Below are 24336 nucleotides of genomic sequence, written 5' to 3'. Positions count from 1 at the left end.
AACGCCCCGAGCCGGGCTGAGGGTTGGCCCTGAGTGAGTGTGTGTGTGTGGGGGGAGAGATGGAGATGGAGAGACAGGACAGAGAGAGCCAGAGACAGAGAGAGAGACAGCCAGAAAAAGAGACAAAGAGAAAGAGAGACACAGAGAGATAGAGACAGAGACACCTTCCCCAGAGAGAGACAGAGACAGAGAGAGCCAGAGAGAGCCAGAGAAAGAGACAAAGAGTGAGACAGCCAGAGAAAGAGACAAAGAGAAAGAGAGACACAGAGAGATAGACACAGAGACACCTTCCCCAGAGACAGAGACAGAGCCAGAGAGCCAGAGAAATAGACAAAGAGAGAGACACAGAGAGATAGAGACAGAGACACCTTTCCCAGAGAGAGCCAGAGACAGACAAAGAGATATAGAGACACAGAGAGACAGACTGAGAGCGTGAGACACAAAGGGAGAGAGACAGAGAGACAGAGAGACAGAGACAGTCAGACTGAAAGCCTGAGAGAGACAGACACACACAGGCAGAAAGAGCTTTGGAAGATGTGTCTAGGGATGTCATTCGTGGATCTGAGTGTGGTTCTGTGTCCTGAGTATGTAGATTATTGTGTCATTGTGTGTCTAAGGATGTCATTGCAGAACTGATAGTGTTATGAGAGCTGTGTGTGTATGAGATTGTGAGTGTGTGTGATTGTGTGTGTCAGTATATCAGTGTGTGTATGTGTGATTGTGTGTGTCAGTGTGTGAGTGTGTGTGATTGTGTGAGTGTCAGTATGTCAGTGTGTGTGTGTGATTGTGAGTGTGTGTGATTGTGTGTCAGTATGTCTCTGTGTGTGACTGAGTGTGTGTGATTGTGTGAGTGTCAGCACATCAGTGTGTGTGTGTGATTGTGTGAGTGTCAGTATGTCTGTGTGTGAGTGTGTGTGATTGTGTGAGTGTCAATATGTCTCTGTGTGAGTGTATGTGATTGTGTGTGTGAGTGTCAGTATGTCTGTGTGTGATTGTGTGAGTGTCAGTATGTCAGTGTGTGTGTGTGATTGTGAGTGTGTGTGATTGTGTGTCAGTATGTCTCTGTGTGTGACTGAGTGTGTGATTGTGTGAGTGTCAGCACGTCAGTGTGTGTGTGATTGTGTGAGTGTCAGTATGTCTGTATGTGAGTGTGTGTGATTGTGTGTGTGATTGTGTGAGTGTCAATATGTCTGTGTGTGAGTGTGTGTGATTGTGTGTGTGTGAGTGTCAGTATGTCTGTGTGTGATTGTGTGAGTGTCAGTATGTCAGTGTGTGTGTGTGATTGTGAGTGTGTGTGATTGTGTGAGTGTCAGTATGTCAGTGTGTGATTGTGAGTGTGTGTGATTGTGTGTCAGTATGTCTCTGTGTGTGACTGAGTGTGTGTGATTGTGTGTGTCAGCACGTCAGTGTGTGTGTGATTGTGAGTGTGTGTGATTGTGTGAGTGTCAGTATGTCAGTGTGTGATTGTGAGTGTGTGTGATTGTGTGTCAGTATGTCTCTGTGAGTGACTGAGTGTGTGTGATTGTGTGAGTGTCAGTATGTCAGTGTATGATTGTGAGTGTGTGATTGTGTGTCAGTATGTCTGTGTGTGAGTATGTGTGTGATTGTGAGTGTGTGATTGTGTGTCAGTATGTCTGTATGTGTGATTGTGTGAGTGTCAGTATGTCAGTGTGTATGTATGATTGTGAGTGTGTGTGATTGTGTGAGTGAGTATGTGTGTCAATGTGTGTGTGATTGTGTGTGAGTGTGTGTGTGTGTGATGGTGAGTGTGTGTGTGATGGTGAGTGTGTGTGTGTGTGTGTGTGTGTAGATGCAAATATGGAGACACACAGAGAGACAGAGAATTGGGGGGGAGGGGGGCGCCGGGCCCAGGAAGCCATTAGGCTGTTCATGCAGAACCCCCAAAGGGACGGGCTAGGCCCGGGTAAGGACCCACGGCGGCCCCCGGCCCCGCGGCCAGCCCACGCCTGGGTAATCCCTTCCGGCCCACCACGGGCTGCAGTGATTGGGGACCCGCCGGGGTTTCCCGGCCTTATCTCGGGCAGCGCGGCCGCCCCGGACCGCGCTGGACAGCGCTGCGCCGGGCCGCTCCGGCCTCCGTCTCCCGGCCCGGAGCTCGGCCGAGACACCGGCGCCTCAGGCCCGGGCCCGGTGCGGGGAAGGGAAAGGGGGGTACGGGCCAGCCGGGGCCAGGGGGCGCGGGCGCCCCTCGGCCCGCCGCCCGCCCTTCTCCCCGGCCCTGCCCCCGCAGGCCGGACGCCGAGCCGCTGGCCGAGGGGGAGGGGCGCCGGAGGGCTGGGGGTGGGGGCGGGGGCGGTGCCTGTCCCGGGAGGGCGGGGCGGGGGCGGGGGAGGAGGGTGGCCACTGAGAGTCGGGCAGGGGCGAGCCAGAGCGGTGAGCTCAGCGAGCACGGCGGCGGCTTCTGCGGAGTGCGGGAGGCGAGCGAGGCCGAGCAGCCAGCGCGACCCCCGAGCGCCCCCCCAGCCTCTCCCGAGCCCCGAGCCCCCGCCTGCCGCGGCTCCTGCGTCCGGCCGCGCCGCGCCCAGCCAGCCCAGCTCGCCCGCCCCGCTCCGGCCCCGTCCCCGCCGCCGCCGCCGCCATGGGGGTGGAGGGCTGCACCAAGTGCATCAAATACCTGCTCTTCGTCTTCAATTTCGTCTTCTGGGTGAGTGGGGGCCGCGGGCCGGCCTCCGGAGGCGGCGATCAGAAGGGCGGGGGCGGGGGGGAGGCCTGAGCCCTCCCGGGAGGCCCCACGGGCCGGCTGGCCGCCCTTGGCCTTGGGGAGGGTCGCCGCCTGCGCCCGCCGTCGCGTACGTGAGAGTGAGTGTGAGTGCGTGCGTGTGAGTGTGACTGTGTGAGTGTGTGTGTGTGTGTGTGTGTGTGTGTGTGTGTGTGTGTGTACGTCTGTGTGTGCAGGGTGTGCAGGGCCCGCAGGGCCCATACGTGGGGATATGGGGGGGGGGCATAGACAATGGAGCTGCTTCCGCGGGCGTCCTCGGGTGGGGGTGGTTTGCCAAGGAAGCCCCCCCTCCCCCGCCGCCCCCCGCCCAGTTCAGCCCCAGGGCGGGGCGTCCCCAGCGGCCTTGAGGTGAAGTTGTCCAACCACCTGTGAGCTTCGGTCTGTCGGTCTGTCGGTCTGTCCTTCCTAGGCCTGCGTGGCTGCCTTGAGGCCCGTTGGGGGGAGGGAGGGGGAGCGGCCCGGGGGCGGGAGCCCCGCAGCTCCCGGATCCCACGCAGCTGTTGCTGGGGAGCCTTCGAATCTGGCTGCTCTCCGCAGAAGCTTTGGGGTGTGTTCAGATGGGGGTTCTGGGCCCCTCCCAGGCTCTCCGGGCAGCTGGGGGGGCACTGGGGGAGCCCCTCCCCACCCCCACCCCCGCGCCTATGTAGCCTCAGGAGCAGGAGAAGGACTTGGGACCCCCCGCGGGGAGAGGGCTTCTTACTCATCCTCAGGACCAGGCAAGGCCACAGGTGGGGAGGGGGGCCTGCAACCCTCTCCCCCCATTTCAGGGCTGGCGTCAATGGAGCCAAGAAGCAGGGCTCTGGCCCCTGGGTTCCCCTTTCCCCAGAACTGCTGGAGACTTCCCTTGGGGCCTGCCCAGCCCAGGCCCACCCTGTCCCCCCTCTCTCCCAGACCCCTCAGGAGGGCCGGCTTCAGGAAGGGGGCAATCGTGAATCCCCCGACCAGGCTTGTGCCCCCTTCCAGGGAGGGGAGACCCAGGGGGGTGGGGTGGGCGCTGGACAGCTCCTGTGTGAGGTCCTGGCCCTGTCAGGGGAGGTTGTGCTCCTTGGGCTTCTTCAGCTGCTCATCCCTGGCCCCAGGGCTCGCGCGTGCACACACGCGAACACACACACACACACACTCACACACTCACACTCACACAGTCCCACACAGACACAGTCTCTTGCACACACACACACTTACGCACACTCACACATACACTCTCACACACACTTACACACTCACACATACACACTCTCACACACTCACAGTCTCACACACACACACTCACACACACACACACACACGCACCAGAATTGGCAGGAAGGGACTGAGGGGATGTTTGCTCGAGACAGGAGGGAGGAGGGAAAGGGGCCTGAGACAGGAAAGACCCCCCTCCCTCATGAGCATTTCCTGGGGCCGGGGGCAGGTCAATCCTGTAGCCCCCTCTGGGTTCCAGCTGCTTTCTAAGGTGAGCAAACAAGTTAGTGTGCCCGTCCCAGGCACGTGGGCCCTGCCCCTGCCCCCTGTCCTGCCTGCCAGGATCCTGGCTCTGAAGGCCACTGAGTTCTGTGTAATCTTCGGATTTCTCTCCCAGGGTGAAGGGCCCTGCTCTTAGTTCCTGGGGAGGGAAACAACCCCCCCCCCCCAACTTTTTACTAGTGAGCAAACTGTCCTGAAGCCTGTGTCTCTGAAGAATTTGAATCCAGGCCTCCACGTGCCCTCCAACGCCCTCTCCGGTTCAGAGGCTGTGCCCTCTTGTGCCCCCTTCCCCTCAGTGGCTGTGCCCCCTTCCCCTCAGTGGCTGTGCCCCCTTCCCCTCAGTGGCTGTGTCCCCTTCCCCTCAGTGTCTGTGCCCTCTTCCTCTCAGGGGCTATGCCCTCCTGTGCCCCTTCCTGCTCAGTGTTGCTGAGGGCTCAGGCTGTGCCCGCGCCCTGCTCTGCTCCGCCCCCCTGGGGGGGGGGCTGCTCCTCTGGTTACCCCCCTGGGTTACCTGTTGGGCCCCTCGGGCTTTTCCTCCTCCTGGCGCTCTGTTTTGTTTTCCTGTGGCTCTGCTTGGAGGGGGCGGGGTGTTTCGCTTGGGTTTCCTGTCATTCTCAGGTTCTGTGGCTTAATTTGGGGGCAGGCCGGGGGCAGAGGGAGGTGGGACTGTCACGCTTGTGGGCCTGTTCCTCCCCCCACCTCCTGTCCCGGGGAACGCTGCCGTCTCACCCCTTTGCACCCCTTCACGGAGGGCGTCTGGGGTAGCTGGGGCTGAGCGGAGTGGGGCAGGTTTGGTGGGTCTGGGATGGAGGCGGGACGGGGCTGCCTGGAAGTCCCTCCGTGACCCAGGGGTGCCCTGGGCTCCAGCCCTGCTGCTGGACACCGATGCCCAGCTATCCCTTGGACAGCTTCCCTGCCAGCCGCCCGGGGGGGGGGAGCAAACAGCAGAGCCCTCATCTGGCAGCCAGGAGCCGGGCCGGCTCGCCCGTGGCTGGTGCGGGGGGGGCTGGAGTCTAGTGCCAGCTGTGACCGTGGCGCGGCCCGAGACAGGCGTGGGAAGTCTGCCCACTCTCTGGACTCGGCTCCCCACGTGTGAGATAATCGGAGTCCTCTTCCCCTCGGTCTGTGATCCCAAGTCACTTCCCTCTTCCAATGGCCACGTAGGGTGTGAACCCCACTTTGCTCGCCTCCTAGGGTGACCAGGGAGGGTCCAGCTTGGGGAAAGATCCGCACTTCTGGGCCTGGAGGGGGTGGGACACCAAAAAGCAAGCCCCTCGCGGGGACCCCTTGCTTGGCTGTGTCTCAACCAAGTTGTTGGGGCTTCGTGGCCGGGAAGTCCTGGGGCAGGAGGCCTGAAGAGCTGGCAGGGCTGGGGGCCCAGCTGGTGGGGGGCCAGGGCCATGATGTGCCTAGGGCACCAAGCTGGCATGGTGGGGGCACAGGGGCCCTGGCACGCCTTGTGGCCTGCAGGCGTCTCAGTGGCCCCTAAGAGCAGGGGACTGGAAATGTAGTCCGCTTTGGGTCTCGGGGCCTCTCTTAACTGGCAACTCCGTCCTCCTTCCGGCCCACGCTCTCCGGTACAGATGCCGGGAGCCCGTCTGCGGCCGGGGGACCCCCAGGGGAGAAGCCAGGAGAGGGGATGTGCCGGACCTCGAACCCCGACCTGCTGGCTGCTGGGAGCTTGGTGGCTTGGGGGGGAGGGGGGAGCCACAGCGGAGGCAGGGGCTCCCGGGCCGTGGCCCTGACGGTTGGGCCAGCGCCCTCGGGAAGGCCAGGTGGCCGGGCAGATAAACGGGCCCACCTTTGAGCTTGCTTGCCAGCTCCTCTGTTGGCACCTTCCTGATCAGGACCAAGGGCCGGGGGGGAGGGGGTTCTGGGTCAGCCCTGTGGAGAGGCTGGGCCTCCAGCTAGGGCTCATCGGGAAGCTGCCGCCCAGGGAGGGGCGGCCCTTAGCCAGGGTCACCCAGCAGGGTCAGGGGTGGCCGCCTCCTGACTCATCTCTGGGTCCCCCCAGGCTGGCCCTCGCTTGGAGGTGGGCCACTTGCTGAAAGGCCCCTTGGAATTGGTTGCCCCCGGCAGGAGCGGCCGAGCCCCCCACAGTAGGCTTCCCTTGGCCCGGGAAGGCTCCGTCTGTTGGGTGGCAGTGGGCCAGGCCGAGGCCGCCTGCCCGATCCCCGCGATGCTGGTTGGTCAGATGGCACTGTGGGCTGGGAGCTGGCCCCCAGCAGCCCCGGCCCGGCCCCCTCCCGCCGAGGCTGGGGAAAGAAAGGCCCCGCCTGCCCGCGCCCGGGGGCTGGGTGGGGGATTTCCGGACTCTTTAGCCAGTTTCTTCCTGGGCTGTCTGGCTGGGCCCGGTGGCACAGAAAGCTCCTGGGGCTTTCCTCCTGCCCAGCCCCGGGTGACTCCACTTCCCGCAGTTTTGTGGGGGACTGCCTCGGTCTTCTCTGGAAAGCCAGGAGCTGGGCCCGTCTGCCTTCACACCCTTGGTTTCCCCTTTTTGCGCTGGAGTTCCTGATTCTGAGGGGGCATTTCTAGGCCAGAGGGCCGCCAAGGGGCTCAGCACGGAGGGGGCGGGGCTCGGCTCCGGATGTCTCCGGGATCAGGGCTGAGTTCTTGGGCCCCTGGCGCTGTGGCTGGCTCAGAACCCCTCACTCTGGGCCCCGTGTTGAGGGCAGGGGAGGCTGGGAAGGGTTAGTGGGTCTTCAGACCCACGGGAGAAGGTAGAAGAGCCCCCTCCCTTCATTCGGGCCTCACCTTCTCCCTGGTAGGGGCACCTGGGCCCTGCCCCAGCAAGACGACCCGGGCGGGGGCAGCAGGGCAGACGGGGTGTCTGGGGTGGTCAGTCTAGGAAAGTTTCCTGGAGGAAGTGAGAGCAGAACTGCTGTGGAAGTGGGTGTTTGGGGAGCTGCAGGCCTGCAGCACAGCTGGGATTAGAACCCAACCCCTTGTCGCCTGCTGAGCCCCGGGGCCCCAGGGAAGATGCGGTGCCCCGTGGGAGCCCACCTGGAACAGTCCTTCGGGCAGGGTCTGTGGCAGGACTCCCGGGGAAATCTGAAACCATTCACCTCCCCCCCCCTCCCCGGCGGGGACACCGGGGCCTCTGGGTGATGTGCCCCTCTGCCCCCGAACCCGGCAGGGCCCCTGCGGTCTCACACCCAGGGCCCCTCTGGTCTCACGCCCGGGGCCCCTCTGGTCTCACGCCCGGGGCCCCTCTGGTCTCACGCCCGGGGCCCCTCTGGTCTCATGCCCGGGGCCCCTCGTTTGTTTCTGTCTGTGGAAACGGGAGGATGACGCATGTTCCCAGCGCCCTCTCCCTCCCTCACCTTTGAGAGGAAGCTGGCCAGGCCCCAGGGTGGGAGGATCTGGAGGCCCAGAGCTTGTGACCAGCTCCTGGGGGGCCTTGGGCCTGTCGCTTTCCTGGACCTGCCTCATCTATAGCGTGAGTCAGCTGGCCAGATGCCCTTGGAGGTCCCAGAGCTCCAGAAGGGCAGGATGCCTTGGGCCGGCCCCTGCTCAGGAGGGGGTCCCCTTGTTCCCGGCCCATGCTGCCTCCCCCCCCCCCCCCATCCAGCAGAGGTGAGAAATGCCCCATGGGAGGGGCTGAGGGCCCCTCCCTGACCCCTGTGATGGAGAAGCCACGGCCAAGCCCAGGACATTTAAAATGCTCCCAATCTTGGGGGCCTCTAGTGCTTGAAGGTCAGAACCCCCCCTCCCTGGGCTGAGAGGAACACCCTCCATGTCTCCCCCACCCTTTTGGGACACTCTCCGGGACCCGAGCGGTCTTCCCGAGCTGTGGCCCGCGGGGCTGAGCCCCCTCGCCTGGCTTTGGGCCCGGCCAGGATGGGAGGCTGGATGTGGCCGGGACACCCGGAAGGCCGTCACCACCCTGCCCGCCCCGGGGCCTTCCCGATCCGGCTGCTTGCCCCCAAGCTGCTGCCAGCGGTAACTCTAAAAAGTCATGTTCTCTGGGAGCAGGGTTCTTGGGGTCTCTGGGAGCGGCTTAGTTTCAGTTCAGTAATCACCCCAAACGCAGCCAGGGCTTAAAGTCCCAATCCTTGATTGTCTCCTTCCCTTGGGCTCAGCTTGTTTTCGGGGGAGCCTTTCAGTCTGCCCCTGGTTCTGAGAGCTCAGTCTGGCCTTGGTTCTGAGAGCTTGAGCTCCTCCTCCTTCTCTGGCTTCTGGATCTCCCCCACGGAATTCTGGCTGAGGCGCCAAACTTACATATGGTCTCTTATCAAAGGTGTGAATCTTGTAGGACTCTAGTAAGTACCAAGAACATGGACCGAACCAGAGAACTGGTCAGCACCTGTAATGGGCTGAGGCTTGAGTTGATGCACTGAGGTCCCAAGCACATGAGGCTAAATAGTAATTGGACCATACTCTATTAATAGATAAGCTTGGAGAAAAAATGGCCCCCGCCCACTCTTTGTGCAAGTCCTGATGTGTTGTATAGGAAATGACGATTCTGGTGGGTGGAGGCAGGGGAGTGGAAAAGGAAGGGGAAGGAGAGACTTTTGGGATTGCCATTGCCACGGTTGGCTCAGCTCACTTTTTCTGTTTTGTTAAGTGTCTGAGGCTGGATTTGAACTCAGGTCCTCTTGACTTCAAGGCTAGTGCTCTATCCACTGAGCCATCTCCTTCCCTTCCTTTCTAGCCACAAGCACCAGGCTCAACAACCATGGTCTCTATCAATTCCACTGCCTTAGCTCCTTGTTTCAAGTTCTGGCCCATAACACCCATCCCCCACGGCTTTGAAATATACCCTGAGGAAATTGATTCCTTGAGCCCTGGAGCCAGACTTTGCATTTAGTCTTACTCCATCAGATTGGGCCTGGGGCTCCGTGGCCTGGGACTCCTTGGGCCTGGGGCTCCTTGGGCCTGGGGCTCCTTGGGCCTGGGGCTCCGTGGGCCTGGGGCTCCGTGGGCCTGGAGCTCCCTTTTTCTGAGGTGCTGGTGAGAATGTGAAGCAGGAAGGGCCGGGCAGGGAACCTCAGGGCACCCCTGGGAGGCCCTGGCATTGATGCTTTTCTATTTGAGTTCTGCCATCCAAGGAGATTCGTGTCCCCCCCCCCCCCCATTGTCCCCAAGAGCATTCTTGCGGCCGCTCCCGCTCTGGGACGTCACCGATGGGGGCTCGGCAGCCCCACCCCCCATTGCTTCCAGGCGGGCAGCGGTTACCGCAGAGCTCCCGGGGTCCGTGCTGCCGAATGTAGACATAACGGAGGCAGGGCTCCGAGGGAGGGTCTGCTAGCCGGTGGGCATCAGACGGTGCTGGAGGTCCCAGGGAGGTCCTGGTGGGATGCGCCATGTTCCTTTGAATGGAGAACAGGGGGACGCTTCCCAATGCAGGGAATCCATGCTCGGCCTCCTGTTCTCCGAGGTCTCGTCCCCACAGCCGGCTCTGGGTGGTGTGACCTCAAGGCCATTCCACCCCCCCCCCCCCCCAATATCCTTCCTTCAGAGAAGGCTGCCCCATCTATGCCCGACCCACCTTGGGGGCTTCTGGGTAGGCTCTGGCTGCCCAGAGGGGGCGGGGTGGGGGTGGGGAGGGCTCTCCTGGCCCTCCCTGCCAACCAGGCCCTTCTCTTTTGTCCCCTCCCCCAACCAGGCTCCATTTGTCTTCTGAGTCCATCCTTAGGAGGGAAGGGGACCTGGGAGCAGCTTATTGTATGTTGTGGAGGCTTCAGCTCTAATAGAACTCCTGCGGCCCTGGCAGGGGGTGGGGGAGCAGTTGTTCTTAAGCTTCAGTCTTCATCATGGCCTCTGGGGAATTGGAGGTGACGCTAGGGACCAGGACCCTGGCCAGCTTTGTCACCCCAGGGCCTGGCTGGGTCCTTGGCCCTGCAGAGATCCCCCCCCCCACTCCAGGCCCTGCAGAGATCCCCCCACTCACTCCAGGCCCTGCAGAGATCCCCCCCTCCCCTCACTCCAGGCCTTGCGGACATCCCCTGACCCACTTCCCCTCCAGGCCCTGCAGAGCCCCTCCCCCCACTTCCCCTCTCCTGTGTCCAGTTCAGGCCAGCTGCAGAGCTCCTTTCCCCCTCCACCTCCCCCACCTCGGGAACTCAGGGAAACCTCCCTCAAGCAGAGCCGAGCCCTCCCAGACTTCCTCTCAGGCCTTAGGGCCGGACATGGGAGGGAGTGACCGCTTGGGTTTCTTCTGCAGAGACCCAGACTCTGTGTGCCCCCTCCCCCACCCCCTGGAGCTCCCACCACTGCTCTGTGGCCCCCATGAGGAGCCCATCCCCCTTCACCCTGGCTCCCTTGTCCAGAGCTCCCTTTGCTCCTCTCCCTCCCGGCGTGTCAGGGGCTCAGTCAAGGCCGGCTGTCCCCGCTGGACACTGCAGCCTGTCGCCCTTCAGAGCCGCCTCGGGCAAACTCTTCTCGGTCCTTTGTTCGGTATCCGCCGGGACCTTGGCCGAGGGTCGCTCCCACGAGAGACGGGGCCCGGCACTGAGGGGCCTGGGGCGGCGCGCGCTCAGCGGCTGCACTTGCTTTGCCAGGTGTGAGCCGGCCCGGCCGGTCCCCTCGGGCCTCGAGTGTTTGTCCCTCAGCCTTCGGCCACTCCCGCTGTCACCGATGGGGGCTCGGCAGGCCCACCCGCCATTGCTCCCAGGCCAGGCAGCGGTTACCCGCAGAGCTCCCGGGGTCCATGCTGCCAAATGTAGAGATAATCGAGGCACAACTCTAAGGGAGGGTCTGCTAGCTGGTGGTGCCCCTGGGGCCGTGGCTGACCCGGAACATCCTTCTCTGCTCCTGGTTCTTTGGGTCCCTTCTGTGCCCCTGGTTCTTTGGGTCCCTTCTCTGCTCCTGGTTCTTTGGGTCCCTTCTGTGCCCCTGGTTCTTTGGGTCCTTTCTCTGCTCCTGGTTCTTTGGGTCCCTTCTCTGCCCCTGCTTCTTTGGATCTGTTCTCTACAAGAGGATGGGGAGCTCCCTGTGTGGCCGCATTTGTTTCCTGGGACAGTTCCTGATGTTTCTCCTTGTTGCCACCACCTCCCTTTTTGGGAATTTTCCCAGCCCCCCAGACTGCCCGCAGGAGCGGGGGTCAGCAAACCGCCCCCAGGGGCCCGGTGCCCTGCCCCTGTCTCTGGCAGGGAGGGGGCAGCTGAGAAGGCTCTTACATTTGTAAATAAGGATGTATTATATTTAACGGAACAAGCCATGGCCCACAATCCCAATAAGCTTTAGATAGAAAACGCCATTTGGACCCAGAAATTCGCAGATTTGCCGGAGGTTCCCTCCTTTTTTCTGCTCCCCCCTCCCCATTTTTTTTCTCCCAACACGGTTCAGAGAGCAATGAGCAATGTGCACCGGAAAATAACCTCAAGTGCATGGCCGTTCTTGGCTGACGGGCCGGCCCTTGGACCGCCGGGGTCTCTCGGGATCCGGCCCTTCCTCGAGATCCGGGGCCGACGGTCCAGGCGGCCCAGCTCTCCCCTCCTTGGCCATCCCCGGCCCCGAGAAGGAGAGGTCCCTCCCCTCGCAGGCTCCCAGCGGCCGGTCCTCTCTGGGGGGGACGCAGGCCCAGCGTGGGCTTCCTCCGCCCTCTGAAGGACGAGATTGTGGTCCTGGCGGCTGGAACCACCTTTGCCCTCTGCTTTCCCCAGCCCCAGGACGAGGCGCTTTTGGTCTGGAGCCCCACAGCAGCTTCTGCAGGGAGGCACCCATTTTAAAGATGAGGAAACTAAGGTCAGAGAGATCAAAAGATGCCCAAGCGGTCACCGGGACCTCGGGCCGGAGCCCGAGATCCAAAGCCAGCGGTTCCCTGACTCCCTGGGCTGTGGCCGGAGAGTCGCGAGCCTCGGGAGCCTGGGGTTTTCACAGACTTTTCCTCTCTGGGTTACTCAGTCTTCCCATTTGGGAACCCTAACCCTAACCCCTTGTCCCTCCCACCTCTGACCAGCAGCCCTAAGATTCCTGGGCGCCCCTCCCCCATTCCTCATTAATTGGGTGATTAATCTCCTCTCTCCTTGCAGAGCCGCTCCCTGCCCCCAAGGAGCCTCCACTCTGGGAGGAGAAGGTAACAGTGGGAGGGGGCAAAGAACAAAAGGTTCTTTTCAAGTCCCTGATCACAGAAGCCTCCCTGCCCAGAGCCTCCACCCTCCCTTATTCCTTAGTCTCCTCCTCCTGTCTTTTGGCTTTCAGGTGTGTTTCATTTCTCCTTCGGAACAGAAACTGAAAGTGCCCATTTGTCACCCGGAAACGGAAACGCCAGGAGGGGCTCCTGGGCAGGGTGAATGGGGACTCCTGAGCCCTGGAAAGAAAGGCCTCCTGAGGGGGCAAGGGGGGTCACACTCATACACACACACACACACACACTCACAATCAGACACTCAAACATATACAATCTCACACACACTCACAATTTCACACTCACACATACACAATCACACACACAATTGCACACTTACACACAATCACACACTTACACATACTCAACCACACACTTACACACAATCATACTTACACATACTCACACACTTGCACATACACAATCATACACTTACACAATCACACATACACTTGCACACACATAATCACATACTCACACACGCAATCGCACACTCACACACATACATATGCAATTGCACACTTACACATAATCACTCACACATACACAATTGCACACTTACACACAATCACACACATTCACACATATGCAATCGCACTTACACATAATCACATACTCTCACACATATGCAATTGCACACACACTCACACATTTGCAATTGCACACTTACACATAATCACATACTCTCACACACAATTGCACACTCACACACTCACACATGCACAGTTGCACACTTACACATAATCATATACTCTCACACATACGCAATCGCACACTCACACACACGCAGTTGCACACTTACACATAATCACACACACTCACACATATGCAATTGCACACTTACACATAATCACATACTCTCACACATATGCAATCGCACACACTCACACATATGCAACTGCACATTTACACATAATCACATACTCACACACACAATCGCACACTCACACATACATATGCGATTGCACACTTACACACACTCACACAACTCACACATATACAATTGTAGACTTACACATAATCACATACACACACAATCGCACACTCACACACATACATATGCAATTGCACACATACACATAATCACACACTCTCACACATGTGCAATCGCACACTTACACACACTCACACAACTCACACATATACAATTGCACACTTACACATAATCACATACTCACACACACAATCGCACACTCACACACATACATATGCAATTGCACATTTACACACAATCACACACATTCACACACTGCCTCCATCTCTGTTCTGCTTTTCTCTGTCTTCGTGACTCCTGCCAGAGGCCTGAGCCCAGCCTTGCCCCCAGCCCCGCCCCCCCCGTCCCCCATCCCCGTTCCCACGAATGGATGCCCTCGGTGCCAGCACCTCTCCAGGCCGGGCTCCCGCCGTCAAAGGTGTCCCTAGCACGCCCGTCCCCGGGAGCCACTTTGTGTGGGCAGCTGAGCCGCATCCATCAGCCCTGGCTCTGGGCCCAGCGCCCCCTTGGGGCCGAGCCTCGCGTAGCCGCCCCGCCGGGCCGGCTCTGCGCGCAGAGGCCGATGGTGGCCAGGGCCGCTGACCCCGCTTGGCTCCCGCAGCTCAGGTGACCTGCCTCCCTTTGGTCCCTCAGGAGGACGGGGACCGCTTGTGGCCTGGACAGGCCGGCCTGGGGCCTCCATCTGCACTTCCGCCCTGGTCCCAGGCTCCGGGCCCACCCTCGTTCCGCCCGGGGCCTGGCCCCTTGAGCTCCCTTGCTGAGGTTTCCCTACTTCTTTCCCACCTGCCGCTTTTCTCTGGTCAGAGCCCGCCCCCCCGGAGGCTCACTCTCCCTCTGAGCTCCTCAGCTTCTTCCCCTGGAAAATGGGGATAATTATCTTTGGAGAGAGAGACCCGCCGTGACCTTGTGAGGGAAGACATGGTAAAGGGGCCGCTCCCTTGGAAGAGAGCGCCTGCCCCCCATGGTGTGTGTGGGGAGCACGTTCAGGCCCCCTCCCCCTTTCAGTTTTCTTGGGGGGCTGGGATTCGGGGAGCTCCGGAGCTCAGTCGTAAGCGGAAGCAGAAGTAGAACCTTGCTCTGGGAGGGGCCCCCTCGCCTTCAGACGGCCCCGGGGAAACGTGGGAGGCCCCTCGAGGGCCCAGCTCTGCCGGGGAGAACCAGGAGCTTAGATTTTCATAAGAGAACTGGGGGGCGGGGCTTGTCCCCAAACAAAGCAGGCGGAAGAAGGCAGGTGGTTCCCAAAGGGAGCTGGGCCCGTGGGGAGGCCGCCTGTTTATTCCTGTCAGGCTCCTCACTGCAGGGAGGTGGGGGGGGGAGGGGGAGGGGGAAAGAAGGGGGGAAGGTGGGAGGGTGGGAGGCGGGAGGCAGGGGGGAAGGGAGGGTGGGAGGTGGGAGGCTGGGGGCTGGGGGCGCCCTCCTGGACCCGGCCCACTTCATGCCTCTGAATGAGCTGCCAGGCCTCCAAGCAGGAGCTTGGAGCTGGAGGGGCTGGAGAGGGTCAGAGACAGAGACAGAGAAAGAGACAGAAACAGAGACAGAGAGAGACACACGCAGAGAGACACACACACAGAGACACAGAGATAGAAAGACATTTACCGGAGCAATTACAACCACAGGATCTCGGCTGTGCTTGGCCGGGCCAGAGCCTCTGCTGGTCCTACCCCCCTGCTCCCCACTGGCCCTCCCCCCCCACATTGGTCCTGAGCCTCCATGTGTCTGTAGCCCCAGGCCTGGAACACAGTAGGTGCTTAATTAGTGCTTAGTGACGACTAGATTGTTCTTGCTTTTTCCTTCTTTGCTATCATACTCCCGATTTTGTGCTCGTGTTGCATACGGTGGCTCATCTGACTGGTTCCCTTCAGTATGGGCGGGCCCAGGGTGGGCGCCGAGGGGCTCCCCCACGGAGTGTTCTGTGACACCGCCTCGGAGTGGCCCGATCAGCCCGGCGTAGGGAAAGAAGCTTAGTAACCGTAAGGTTCGGGGTCCCGGGAAACCTGGGCGCCTCCCAGGGGTCGATGAGGCGAGGGCGGGCCCTCTCGGGGCCGGCCTTCGGGGGCCACACCCTTCGGCCTCCTCCCCACCGAGGGCAGAGCCAAGGGCCGGGGCGGGAGATTGGGGTCGTCCAGCTGCCCACCGCTTGCCCAGGAGGGGAGGGGCCGTGATGGGCAGGAGACCCTTAGGGTCAGAGGGAGGAGGATCCCGCAAAGGAGTCAGAGGAGTGATGGGAGAGGGAGGGACCGGGAGGGGGGCTTTTGGGAAGAGCCCGAAACACTCAGAGAAGAGAGAATCGGGGAGGGCCCCGAGAGGTCGGGGAGAACGAGGGTGAGAAAACTGGTCACTTTGGAGAGGAGTTTGGTCGAGGATGGGGTTGGAAGGTGTGGTAAGGGGGGTAGGGGGTTCAGAAGTGTCAGAAGGGGAGAGCAGAGCCCCTGCAGTGGGTAGAGCACCCCTGTGGGGGGGCCCTGCAGTGGGGGCCGGAGAGGTCTAGGAGGACAGTGGGGAGAGGGCAGGGTCTGGGAGGTCGGAGGAAGCCGGTCATGTCTGTCTGTCAAAGAGAAGGAGCCCGGACAGAGGGAGAGGGAGGATAAATGGGGAGGGGGGGAGGGGAGGAAACAGGCCCCATTGGGCCCAGGTCTCAGCAGGGCTCGGTCCAGGCTGAGGTGGGAGACAGGTGGGGCTGGGGAGGGAAGTCTCCAGCTCTTCTGTGACATGTGAGTGGGATGTGTGTGAGTGCTCCCCAGGGAGCACGGCCTCGGAGCGGCCCCGGGGGCCGTTGCTGGGGATGTAGTCACAGCAGCGACTCTCTGTGCCTTGGTCCCCCCCGGGGCCCCAGAGAGGCTGGAGCCAGGCCGGTGCCATTCCAAGATCTGTTCTGACGGGCTGGTGCGGAGCCCCCCCTCCCCCCCCGGTCTTCTTCTGGCATTCGACGCTCCTCCATGTGCCGCCGTCCCATGAGCCCCCATTCCAGGTGCCCGTCCGGGGCTGAGCCCAGGGAGGGGCGGCCGCCTGACGACCCCCAGAAGCTGTTCTTTTAAGGGGGCCCCTCCTGCAGGGTCCCCTCCTCTGTCGGCCGGCCTCCAGACCCAAAGTCTGCTCCACAGGCCCAGTCCGTGGCAGGGGGGAGGGACCGCAGCCATCTCGGGGTGGGCCCTGGCCGAGGGTCCCAGCCCTCCCGGGGCGGCATCCGGCAGCTCCTGGGGGCACCAGGGGCAGGGCTGGGGAGGAGCCACACCCCTTCCCTGGAATCACTTGTGGTTTCTCTCTGCCCGCAGCTGGCCGGGGGCGTCATCCTCGGCGTGGCCCTCTGGCTCCGCCATGACTCCCAGACCACCAGCATCCTGCACCTGAATCTCGATGACAAGCCGGCCCCCAGCACCTTCTACGTGGGTAAGTGGGGTCCCGCGGGGGTGGGGAGGTCTGCCTGCCTCTTGTTGGCGGGCCTCGGTTTTCCCATCTGTGTGATGTGTGATGGGGGGTTTGTGGGAGCCCCGGCCTGGCAGCTGGATCCCTTTGGGAGCCCCCTGGAGCTCAGCCCCGGCTGAGCCGCTGCAGAGAGGGAGGGAGGCAGCTGGGCCCGGCCCCGAGGGAGGAGCCGGGACCGAGTCACGTCCCCCTGCAGCCGCGGGGCCTCCCTGGCATTCCCTCTCCCACAGCCTTATTTGGCTTCTTGGCTGCTCTCGGAGAGCGGCTGTTGGGGGGGGAGGGAAGAGGAGCAGAGAGGCTGCTGGGGGGACAGTGGGTTCTGGGTGGGGCAGAGCCCCTCTGGTCAGTCCTTGCTCTGGTCCCCAGCATGCTCAGCCTGGGGGGTGCAGCGGGGGGGCTTCCCTGATGACCCTGTCCTTTCTCTGGGAGTGCCCAATCCCAGTGCTCACTGGTTGTGTAACCTTAGAGCACCCCACCCACTGTCCTCCCCTGGGTCAGATGGGGGGTCCCCCGGGCTGGTTGTCCTTGAGAGGAGCCCCCACTTTCTCCTCATGGCTGTGGTGCAGCAGAAGGCGGCCGCGCCCCCTGACTGCAGCAGGCTGACCGGGTCGGGCGCCCAGACTGGGGCGTGCCCTGGAGAGGTGGGGACGCCGGCGGGGGCCGCAGGGCTCAGGGCCCCTCCTTCCGTCAGCCCCAGTGCCGGGTCCCCCAGCCATCTGAGGGCAGCGGAAGCCGTCCTGCAGAACGGGCCCGGGCCTGGCCAGGGCGGCCTCAGGAGGGCCCTTGGAGCTGGCCAGAGAGGTCAGGGACTTCCCTGGTCCCAAGGATGGCCACAGTGCCCCAGGAGCCCCTCCCCGAGCCTTGCCCCTTGCCGAGCTTCCTGCAGGCCTCTGGGGGTGAGTGGGTAGGGGGGAATGTCCGACCGGACGCCCTGGGGCTGAGCAAGCCAGCCCTTGGGGGGGGGCCGGCAAGGTGGGGGGAGCAGGGCCCGGGAGCCCGCGGCTCCACTTCCCCGCAGCCGGGGAGGCTCCAGTGTCTGAAGGGCAATGGCTGCATTGTGCCGGCCTGGAGAGCTTTCTGGGGAGAGCCCTGGCTCTGGGGGAAGAGCAGGGGGGGCCCCTGCCCCCTGTCTTTTTCTCAGAGGACCTCCGGCCTGGACTTAGAGGAGGAAACTGAGGCACAAGGGAAGTGAGTCGGCCACAGTCCTGCAGTGCATATCCGAGGCAGGATCTGAATGCGGGTCGGCCCGACTCCACAGCATCCGTCTGTTTTCTGTCTTCCTTCTGCCTCTGTCTGGCTCTGATTTTATCTGTCTCCATTTTTGTCTCCATCTCTCTTATCTGTCTCTAGCTCTCTCTGTCTCTCCATCTGTTTCTTTATCTCTGTCCTTCTGTCTGTCTCTCTTGTCTCTTTCTCGTTGTCTCTGTTCCTCTGTCTCTTGTGTTCTCTCTGTCTCTCTCCATCTCTCTTTCTGTCTGTCTCTTTGTCTCTGCCTCTCTTGTTCTGTCTCTCAGCTCTGTCTACCTTCTCTGGATTCTCCCATGGCCCCTCCCTGCCTCCCTTCCTTTTCCTCACCCTCAGCGTTGGGGGTCACCCTGCCTCTGCTCCAATAGTGGGAGAGCCCCTGGCCCCTGAGCGTGGTGTGCGCCCCCCTCCATTGAGTCTTTGCTCCAGCTCTGCCTCCCACTTGGTGCCCTCCCCCTCTGACTTCCCTGTGGAGTTCCTCTGTCCCCTTCCCGCCCCAACCCCATCCCCGTTCCCTGTAACCACCTTGCAAACTCTCCTGGCCTCAGTTTCCCCATGTGGTCCCTTCTCCCCCACTGATCCCCCCCAGTCCTTCTCTCTGGGGGGAAGGGGGGGACTGGGTCTGAGGTGCCTTTCTGCAGGGCCGGTCCAGCCTTCTCAGGGGCCAGATGAGGAACCTGCGGGCCGGGATGCGGGCGGGGGGCTGGAGAGGAGGGGCAGGGGACCGCCCCCCCTTCTGGCCGACGCTCTGCTCTCAGTCGCACTGGGAACAGGAAGCGTGGTGGGGCCAGACGGGCTATTTTGAGTCCCTCTTGTCCCTGATGCAGACTGAGAGGGAGCCCTGGGGGGCAGGCCCTTCCCCCCAGTCTCTGGGGCCTCCCGCCTCCTCCCTCCCCGTCCCCCGGCCCAGCGAGCATCTGGGCACCCTGGGAGAGTTCAGTGCTGCGATTTTGGGGCATCGTCATGGCAACCAGAGGCTCACCAGCCTGTTCTGTTACAGTTATTTTTAAAAGAGAGAGACCGAGGGAGGCAGGGGGTGGAGGGTGGGCAGTGCCCGCCGCCTTTGGGCCGTCCTGGAGCGCTTCATCCATACTGAGGGGTCTTTGGCGGAGCCTCCCAAGCGGGGCCCCCCACCCCGCCCTTCGCTGTCTCCCAACACGGCTGAGAGCAAACCGGGCCCAGTTGTGGTGCAGGGCGGCCTCGGGCACAGCCCGCCAATAGGCAAGACAGGCCGGCGGGCCCCTCGTTCTGCCTGGGAGAGCCATGGAGTGTGGGTTCGAGTTCCGAGGGGGGCCACGGGCCAGAGGTCGATTGAGATTGTGGCTGAGACCCCTCGGAGTAGGCTCCCCAGCCGTGGGCCTGGCATCCTGCCCCGGGGCCTTTGGGGGCAGAAGCAGGGCCGGCTTTCCCAGCCCGCACCATTTTCTGCTCTTTGGCAGTCCCCCGGCCCCTCATGTTGCTCCATGAGGAGCCCCAAGCTGCTGGGTCTGGGGGTCTAGGGTTTCTGGGGGGCCCTGGGGGATCCAGCTCACGTCTCTGCCCGTCTGCTCCCCCGCCAGGCATCTACATCCTGATCGCCGTGGGCGCCGTGATGATGTTCGTGGGCTTCCTCGGCTGCTACGGAGCCATCCAGGAGTCCCAATGCTTGCTGGGCACGGTAAGGGGCCAGCCGCCTTCCACGGAGGAACGCCCGCCTCCCTGCATGGAACCTGCCCGCCCCCCGAGGAGGCCCAGGACCCGCTTCCCGTCCCTGGGCGTGCCCAGGACCCGCTTCCCGTCCCTAGGCGTGCCCAGGACCCGCTTCCCGTCCCTAGGCGTGCCCAGGACCGTGCGGCCCAGGACTGTCCGGGGCCCCCTCCTGCAGGCACAGAGCCGGGCCCCTGGGATGTGGTCGGGCCCTGGCTGGCGGGAGCAGGCGGGCAGGTGTGGGCGCTGCCTAAGGAAGACCCCCAGAGGAGGACAGCCGGACCTGGGAAGGTGCCTCGGCAGATCTTGGCGGGACCTGGCCATCATTGGGGTCAGCCGGGAGGTGCTGGGAGAGCGAGCCTGGTGTGGGCACGAAGCGGGGACACGGGGAAGGAGCCAGGGCCGAGTGCCCCCTCAGGCGTCCTCCTCTTCCCCCCATCCTGGGAAGGAGGGGCTGCTGTGACCCCAGCGAGGCCGGCCGCACCTGGCCAGTCACTAGACAGCCGGGGCGGGGCGGGGGGAAGGTCTGGTCCCGCTGAGCTGGGCCGTGGGGGGCCCTGCCATTCATCAGCCTCTGGGTTTCACCACCAGTTCCCGCCCAAGGTTGCCCCTGCCTCGGGGGTCTCTGAACCCAAATCCTCCTGTCAGACCAGCTGGCAGATGGCCCTTTGTGGGGGCAGAACAGCAGCACTGACCCCAGGGGTCATTCAGTGCAGACCCTCCCCTTTCCAAGGGGAACTAGCCCCCCCAATTTGGGGACAGTTACTAGGTAGCTTGGGGAACCCGACCCCTGCCACCCCACCCTACCCCCATCCCCTCTTACCCCCTTCCTTCTCCCCCCCACCCCCCCAGCCAGGGCTCATGTGACCCCTCCCTTCTCCTTTGGACAGTTTTTCACCTGCCTGGTGATCCTGTTTGCCTGTGAGGTGGCCGCTGGCATCTGGGGCTTTGTCAACCGGGACAAGGTAAGCTGGGGGGTCGGCCCGGGGTCCCGGAGCCCTAAGGGTTCAGGTTAAGGAGCTGGGCCATGGTTGGGGTCGGGGCGGGGGGCCGCTGGGAGGCCCGCTGGATAGAAGGCTGGGCGGGCTGTGGCTCAGGGCCGGCTGCCAAGCCCATGAGGGCATCGGGGCCATCCTGGGCAGCTCCTGAGGACGGTGAGTCAGGCGGCAGCGAGGGTATCCCCGGCGGGCTCCGGGCAGAGGGCGGCTGGCCCGCCCCAGACGGGGCCTCCTCGGGGGAGGACTTTGGGGAGGGGGCCCATCAGATCTCTTGATTTTCTGTCCTTCACCCCCTGCCCCGCCCAGGGCAGGTTCTTCCTTTTACAAATCTCAGCTACCGGCTCCGCCTCTGGGGGCAAAGCTGTGGGGCAGGGCAGGGCCCGGAGCCATCCCGGGGTACGAGCCCCTGCCGGGGAGGGTGTGACTGGAAATCCTCCGTCCTCCCGAGGTTTTGGGTTCCTCGGCCCCCCCCAAGGAGCCCGTCCCTGGCTGGGCTCGGGTGCGCCGAGGCCGGGCGGCTGTGGGGCATCGGGAGCCAACAGGATGGGGCGCAGGAGAGGGCACATGTGCCAATTGACCCGTCAGTGTTGGGGGCTCCTGAAATAGGATGCCCGCCCCCCTCGGGAGCCCCATTCCCCACTCCCACCCGCCCCCATTGGCCGTAGCCTGCCAGTCAGAGCTGTGTGACGTTGGCCGCGGGGTCTCTGGCTCCCTCAATCACAAACCTGGAGGCGAGGTTGCCCGCACGGTCACTTTATTGTGCTGGCGGCGCCCCGAGGTCGGGCTTCCCAGCTCCAGGGCTGTCTGCCAGGCCCACCGGCCCCCCACGGCCCTGCCCGGCTCCCACCGCCCTCCTCTCTCCCCAGATCGCCAAGGACGTGAAGCAGTTCTATGACCAGGCGCTGCAGAAGGCCGTGATGGAGAGCAACTCGGGCAACGCCAAGACCGTGGTCAAGTCCTTCCATGAGACGGTGAGGGGGGGGAGAGGGGCAGGAGAGGGATGGGGAGGGTGTTGGAGGGGTTGGCGTGGCCGGGTGCCCGTGGGGGGGCTTGGCCCGGTCACGGACTCCGGGGCCACTTCCGTCCTCTCTTCCAGCTGGGCTGCTGCGGCTCCGACTCCTTTACCTCCTTGATCACAGCAGCCTCCAAGAGTGACCTCTGCCCCAGCGGGAGCAACGTCTTCACCGTTTCCTTCAAGGTGAGGTCCCAGGCAGGTGGGGAATCGGGCCGGGGGTGGGGCGGCCAGAGCACTGCCCAGCGGGGCCTGTGCCTGGGATCTCCGCGTGGGTCGTGCCCCTGCTCTGCCCAGGAGCCCCTTCCTCTCACTGGCTCTCCTTCCCTGTATGTGCACCCATCTGGGTCTCTGCACTGCTCTCTCTGGGTCTGGGTCCTTCCCTCCCATTGGCAGTTTCTGGCTCCCAGAGGTTTGGCCTGTTCTCTCAGCCTGGTCCCCTCGGCCCGCTCCCTCACCTTGATCTCTCCCTCGTCTCTTGTGACCGGTCCCCTCTGCTCTCCTGCAGGCAAACTGTCACCAGAAGATCGACGAGCTCTTCTCGGGGAAGCTGTACCTGATCGGCATCGCCGCCATCGTGGTGGCCGTCATCATGGTGAGTGCCGGGGCTTGGCCCGGGCCTGCCTCGGGGGTCAGAGGGCATTTCCGGAGACCGCGCTGGAGGAGCCGAGGAGGGGGTGGCCGCGATGGGGCCCGGGTCCCTCTAATGCGCCCCCTCCCCTTGCAGATTTTCGAGATGATCCTCAGCATGGTCCTGTGTTGCGGCATCCGGAACAGCTCCGTGTACTGAGGGGCCACGCCTCTGGGGCTGCTGGGAGGGGCGGGCGGGCGGGAGAGGAAGGGGCGCCCCCAGACTGGCACCGAGTGACCAGAAGGCGGCTGAAGGAAGTGGAGAGAATTCTGTATAGAAATGTTTCTGATATTACCCTATAGTACTTACTAGCATTTTTACTTTGGGGGGCTGGGCTGGGGGGCGATTTTGGAATCGAGGTGACGGGTCCCTTCCCGGGCCGGGCTGCAGGCATTTGGTGAAGCCGGGGCGTCCTGGGAGGAGGGCAGGCTTGGCGGGCAGCCCTCCCAGGCTGACACCAGCCCTTGGTCCCCTCCCCCTCACAGCTGTGGCCTTTTCTTTTCTTTTTTTTAACCCATCTGCATTATTTGGTCCCCACCTACTGTTGGAGCAGCATTTCTGACTCTCTCACCCTTCCTGGCCTCGGGCGTCCCACAGGCCCCTGCACCAGAACCAGACAGTGCCCGGTGGGTCCCGGCGGGCCCAGACGGGCCGGCTGTGGCCCCGGAAGCCGTGCCTGGCGGGAGCCCCTGGGGCCGGGCGGCCACAGCCCTGCCAGCCCTCCCTCTGGGCTCTGCTTTGGGAGGGGGCTGGCAGGGGGGAGGCTGCAAGACCACGTGCGGCCCCAGGCCCAGCCCACCCCAGCCCTGCCCGGGGTGTCCTGCCTGGGGCGGTGGGGACGGGGCGCAGCAGGTGATGGAGTCCTAGAAAGCCTTAAAGGAAAACTGCCCAGAATGTCTGTGGGGGGAGGGGCAGGGGCCCTCAGTGTCTCTCGGTGCCACCATGGGCATGCATGTATATATGTTTACATAGATGTTGTATGTTCTCGGTATGTTCCGGGCCACAAATCTGGCCCAGGGGCTGCAGCCAGGCCTTCCTGAGCATCTGTTCCGTGGGTGGCCGTCTGGGAGGGGTCAAAGGTGCTGGGTTTGGGGGGGAGGCCTTTGACCCCTGCTCGCCTCGGCTGCCTGCCCAGGGCTGGAGTCCAGGCCCCAGCAGGTCCAAAGGCAGGTGGGATCATCAATGCCCCGAGACAGATCCCTTCTTGCCACCGGGCTCCTGTACCTACCCAGCCCGAGGGGCAGCCCGAGGTGGGAGGGCAGGGAGGAGACACCCACCGAGCTCGGCCCTCCCCTGCCCACCAAGCCCCTCCCCGGAGCCCGCTGGGCCCAGATTCTGCCTTTCTCCTCCCTTCCTCCCGCGTGCGCTTCACACTGACCTAAGTAATGCTTGCCCTGCACCGTTTCCCCCTGGCCCCGCGCCTGTCTCCCCTGGCCCCGCACCCTCGCCCGGCTGTGGCCCCCAGCGCCCCAGGTGTCTGCGCCATCCCAGCCAGGGGTGGCCCCTGGCCCGCTGCCAGGAAGGTGGGGGGGGCAGGGGCACCTGTTGCATCTGGCCCCCAGCAGTCTCTGTGCTTGGGACACTAGTCCCTGGCCAGGACCCGGGGGAGGAGGGGCCTAGGATAGACCCAGGAAAGACCGTCTAGAAAAAGAGGGGCCTCGAGTGATCCCCACCCCACCTCACCCTCTCCGGCTTTGCCTGGGGGAGGGGGGACAGCATGGCCCGAGGGTCCCCCACCCCCTTTGCTCCTGCTGTTGTCTGTCTGCCTGTTCACCCCCCATGTGACTCCTCTCAATCCATGTATCCAATAAAACAAGCACTCTGGTGAGCCGCCTGCTGCTTTTTTTTGGGGGGGGGCAGCCACAGTCTCCATGGGGGAGGGCCAGAGGAGGGTCTCCTCAGTTTGGCGCTGGGCCCCCTCCCACAGGAGGGCCCTCAGTTTGGCCCTGGGCCTCAGAGCAACAGCCGCCAGCTAAGGTAATCCCTGGGCCCAGAGTGGGCCCGGAGTCTGGAAGGCTCCCTTGGTTGTTTAAATGCAACCTCACACCTCCTGGGCAAGTCCTCAGTTGCCTCAT

General features: G+C 62.9%; 1 protein-coding gene across 3 annotated transcripts; it reads left to right on the top strand.

Annotated features, from left to right (window-relative positions):
* The first annotated feature begins 1904 nt into the window (after positions 1-1904).
* On the top strand, positions 1905-24089 carry CD81 (CD81 molecule). 3 transcript variants are annotated; one of them, XM_051966516.1, is made up of 8 exons: positions 1905-1924; positions 16539-16653; positions 19494-19591; positions 20511-20585; positions 21485-21589; positions 21715-21816; positions 22139-22225; positions 22358-24089. In XM_051966516.1, the coding sequence occupies exons 3-8, from the start codon at positions 19526-19528 to the stop codon at positions 22418-22420; spliced, it is 498 nt and encodes a 165-aa protein (XP_051822476.1). In that variant the 5' UTR covers positions 1905-1924; positions 16539-16653; positions 19494-19525; the 3' UTR covers positions 22421-24089. The 3 variants fall into 3 exon arrangements, with proteins under 3 accessions (XP_051822476.1, XP_051822474.1, XP_051822475.1); XM_051966514.1 differs by lacking the exon at positions 1905-1924 and adding an exon at positions 1951-1971; XM_051966515.1 differs by lacking the exon at positions 1905-1924 and adding an exon at positions 2367-2665.
* Positions 24090-24336: the final 247 nt, after the last annotated feature.

The sequence above is a fragment of the Antechinus flavipes genome, chromosome 6 (assembly GCF_016432865.1).
Source record: "Antechinus flavipes isolate AdamAnt ecotype Samford, QLD, Australia chromosome 6, AdamAnt_v2, whole genome shotgun sequence".
Lineage (NCBI taxonomy): Eukaryota > Metazoa > Chordata > Mammalia > Dasyuromorphia > Dasyuridae > Antechinus > Antechinus flavipes.
The sequence above is the reverse complement of the archived record's forward strand: the minus strand, read 5'-3'. Positions and strand labels throughout refer to the sequence as shown.

Bases quoted from the DNA above. Each gene is read 5' to 3' on its own strand.
- CD81 (XM_051966515.1), top strand. From the start codon at position 2,600: ATGGGGGTGGAGGGCTGCACCAAGTGCATCAAATACCTGCTCTTCGTC. The intron at 16,654-19,493 runs GTAAGTGGGGTC...CTCCCCCGCCAG, and splicing joins CCCCAGCACCTTCTACGTGG to GCATCTACATCCTGATCGCC. The intron at 22,226-22,357 runs GTGAGTGCCGGG...CTCCCCTTGCAG, and splicing joins TCGTGGTGGCCGTCATCATG to ATTTTCGAGATGATCCTCAG.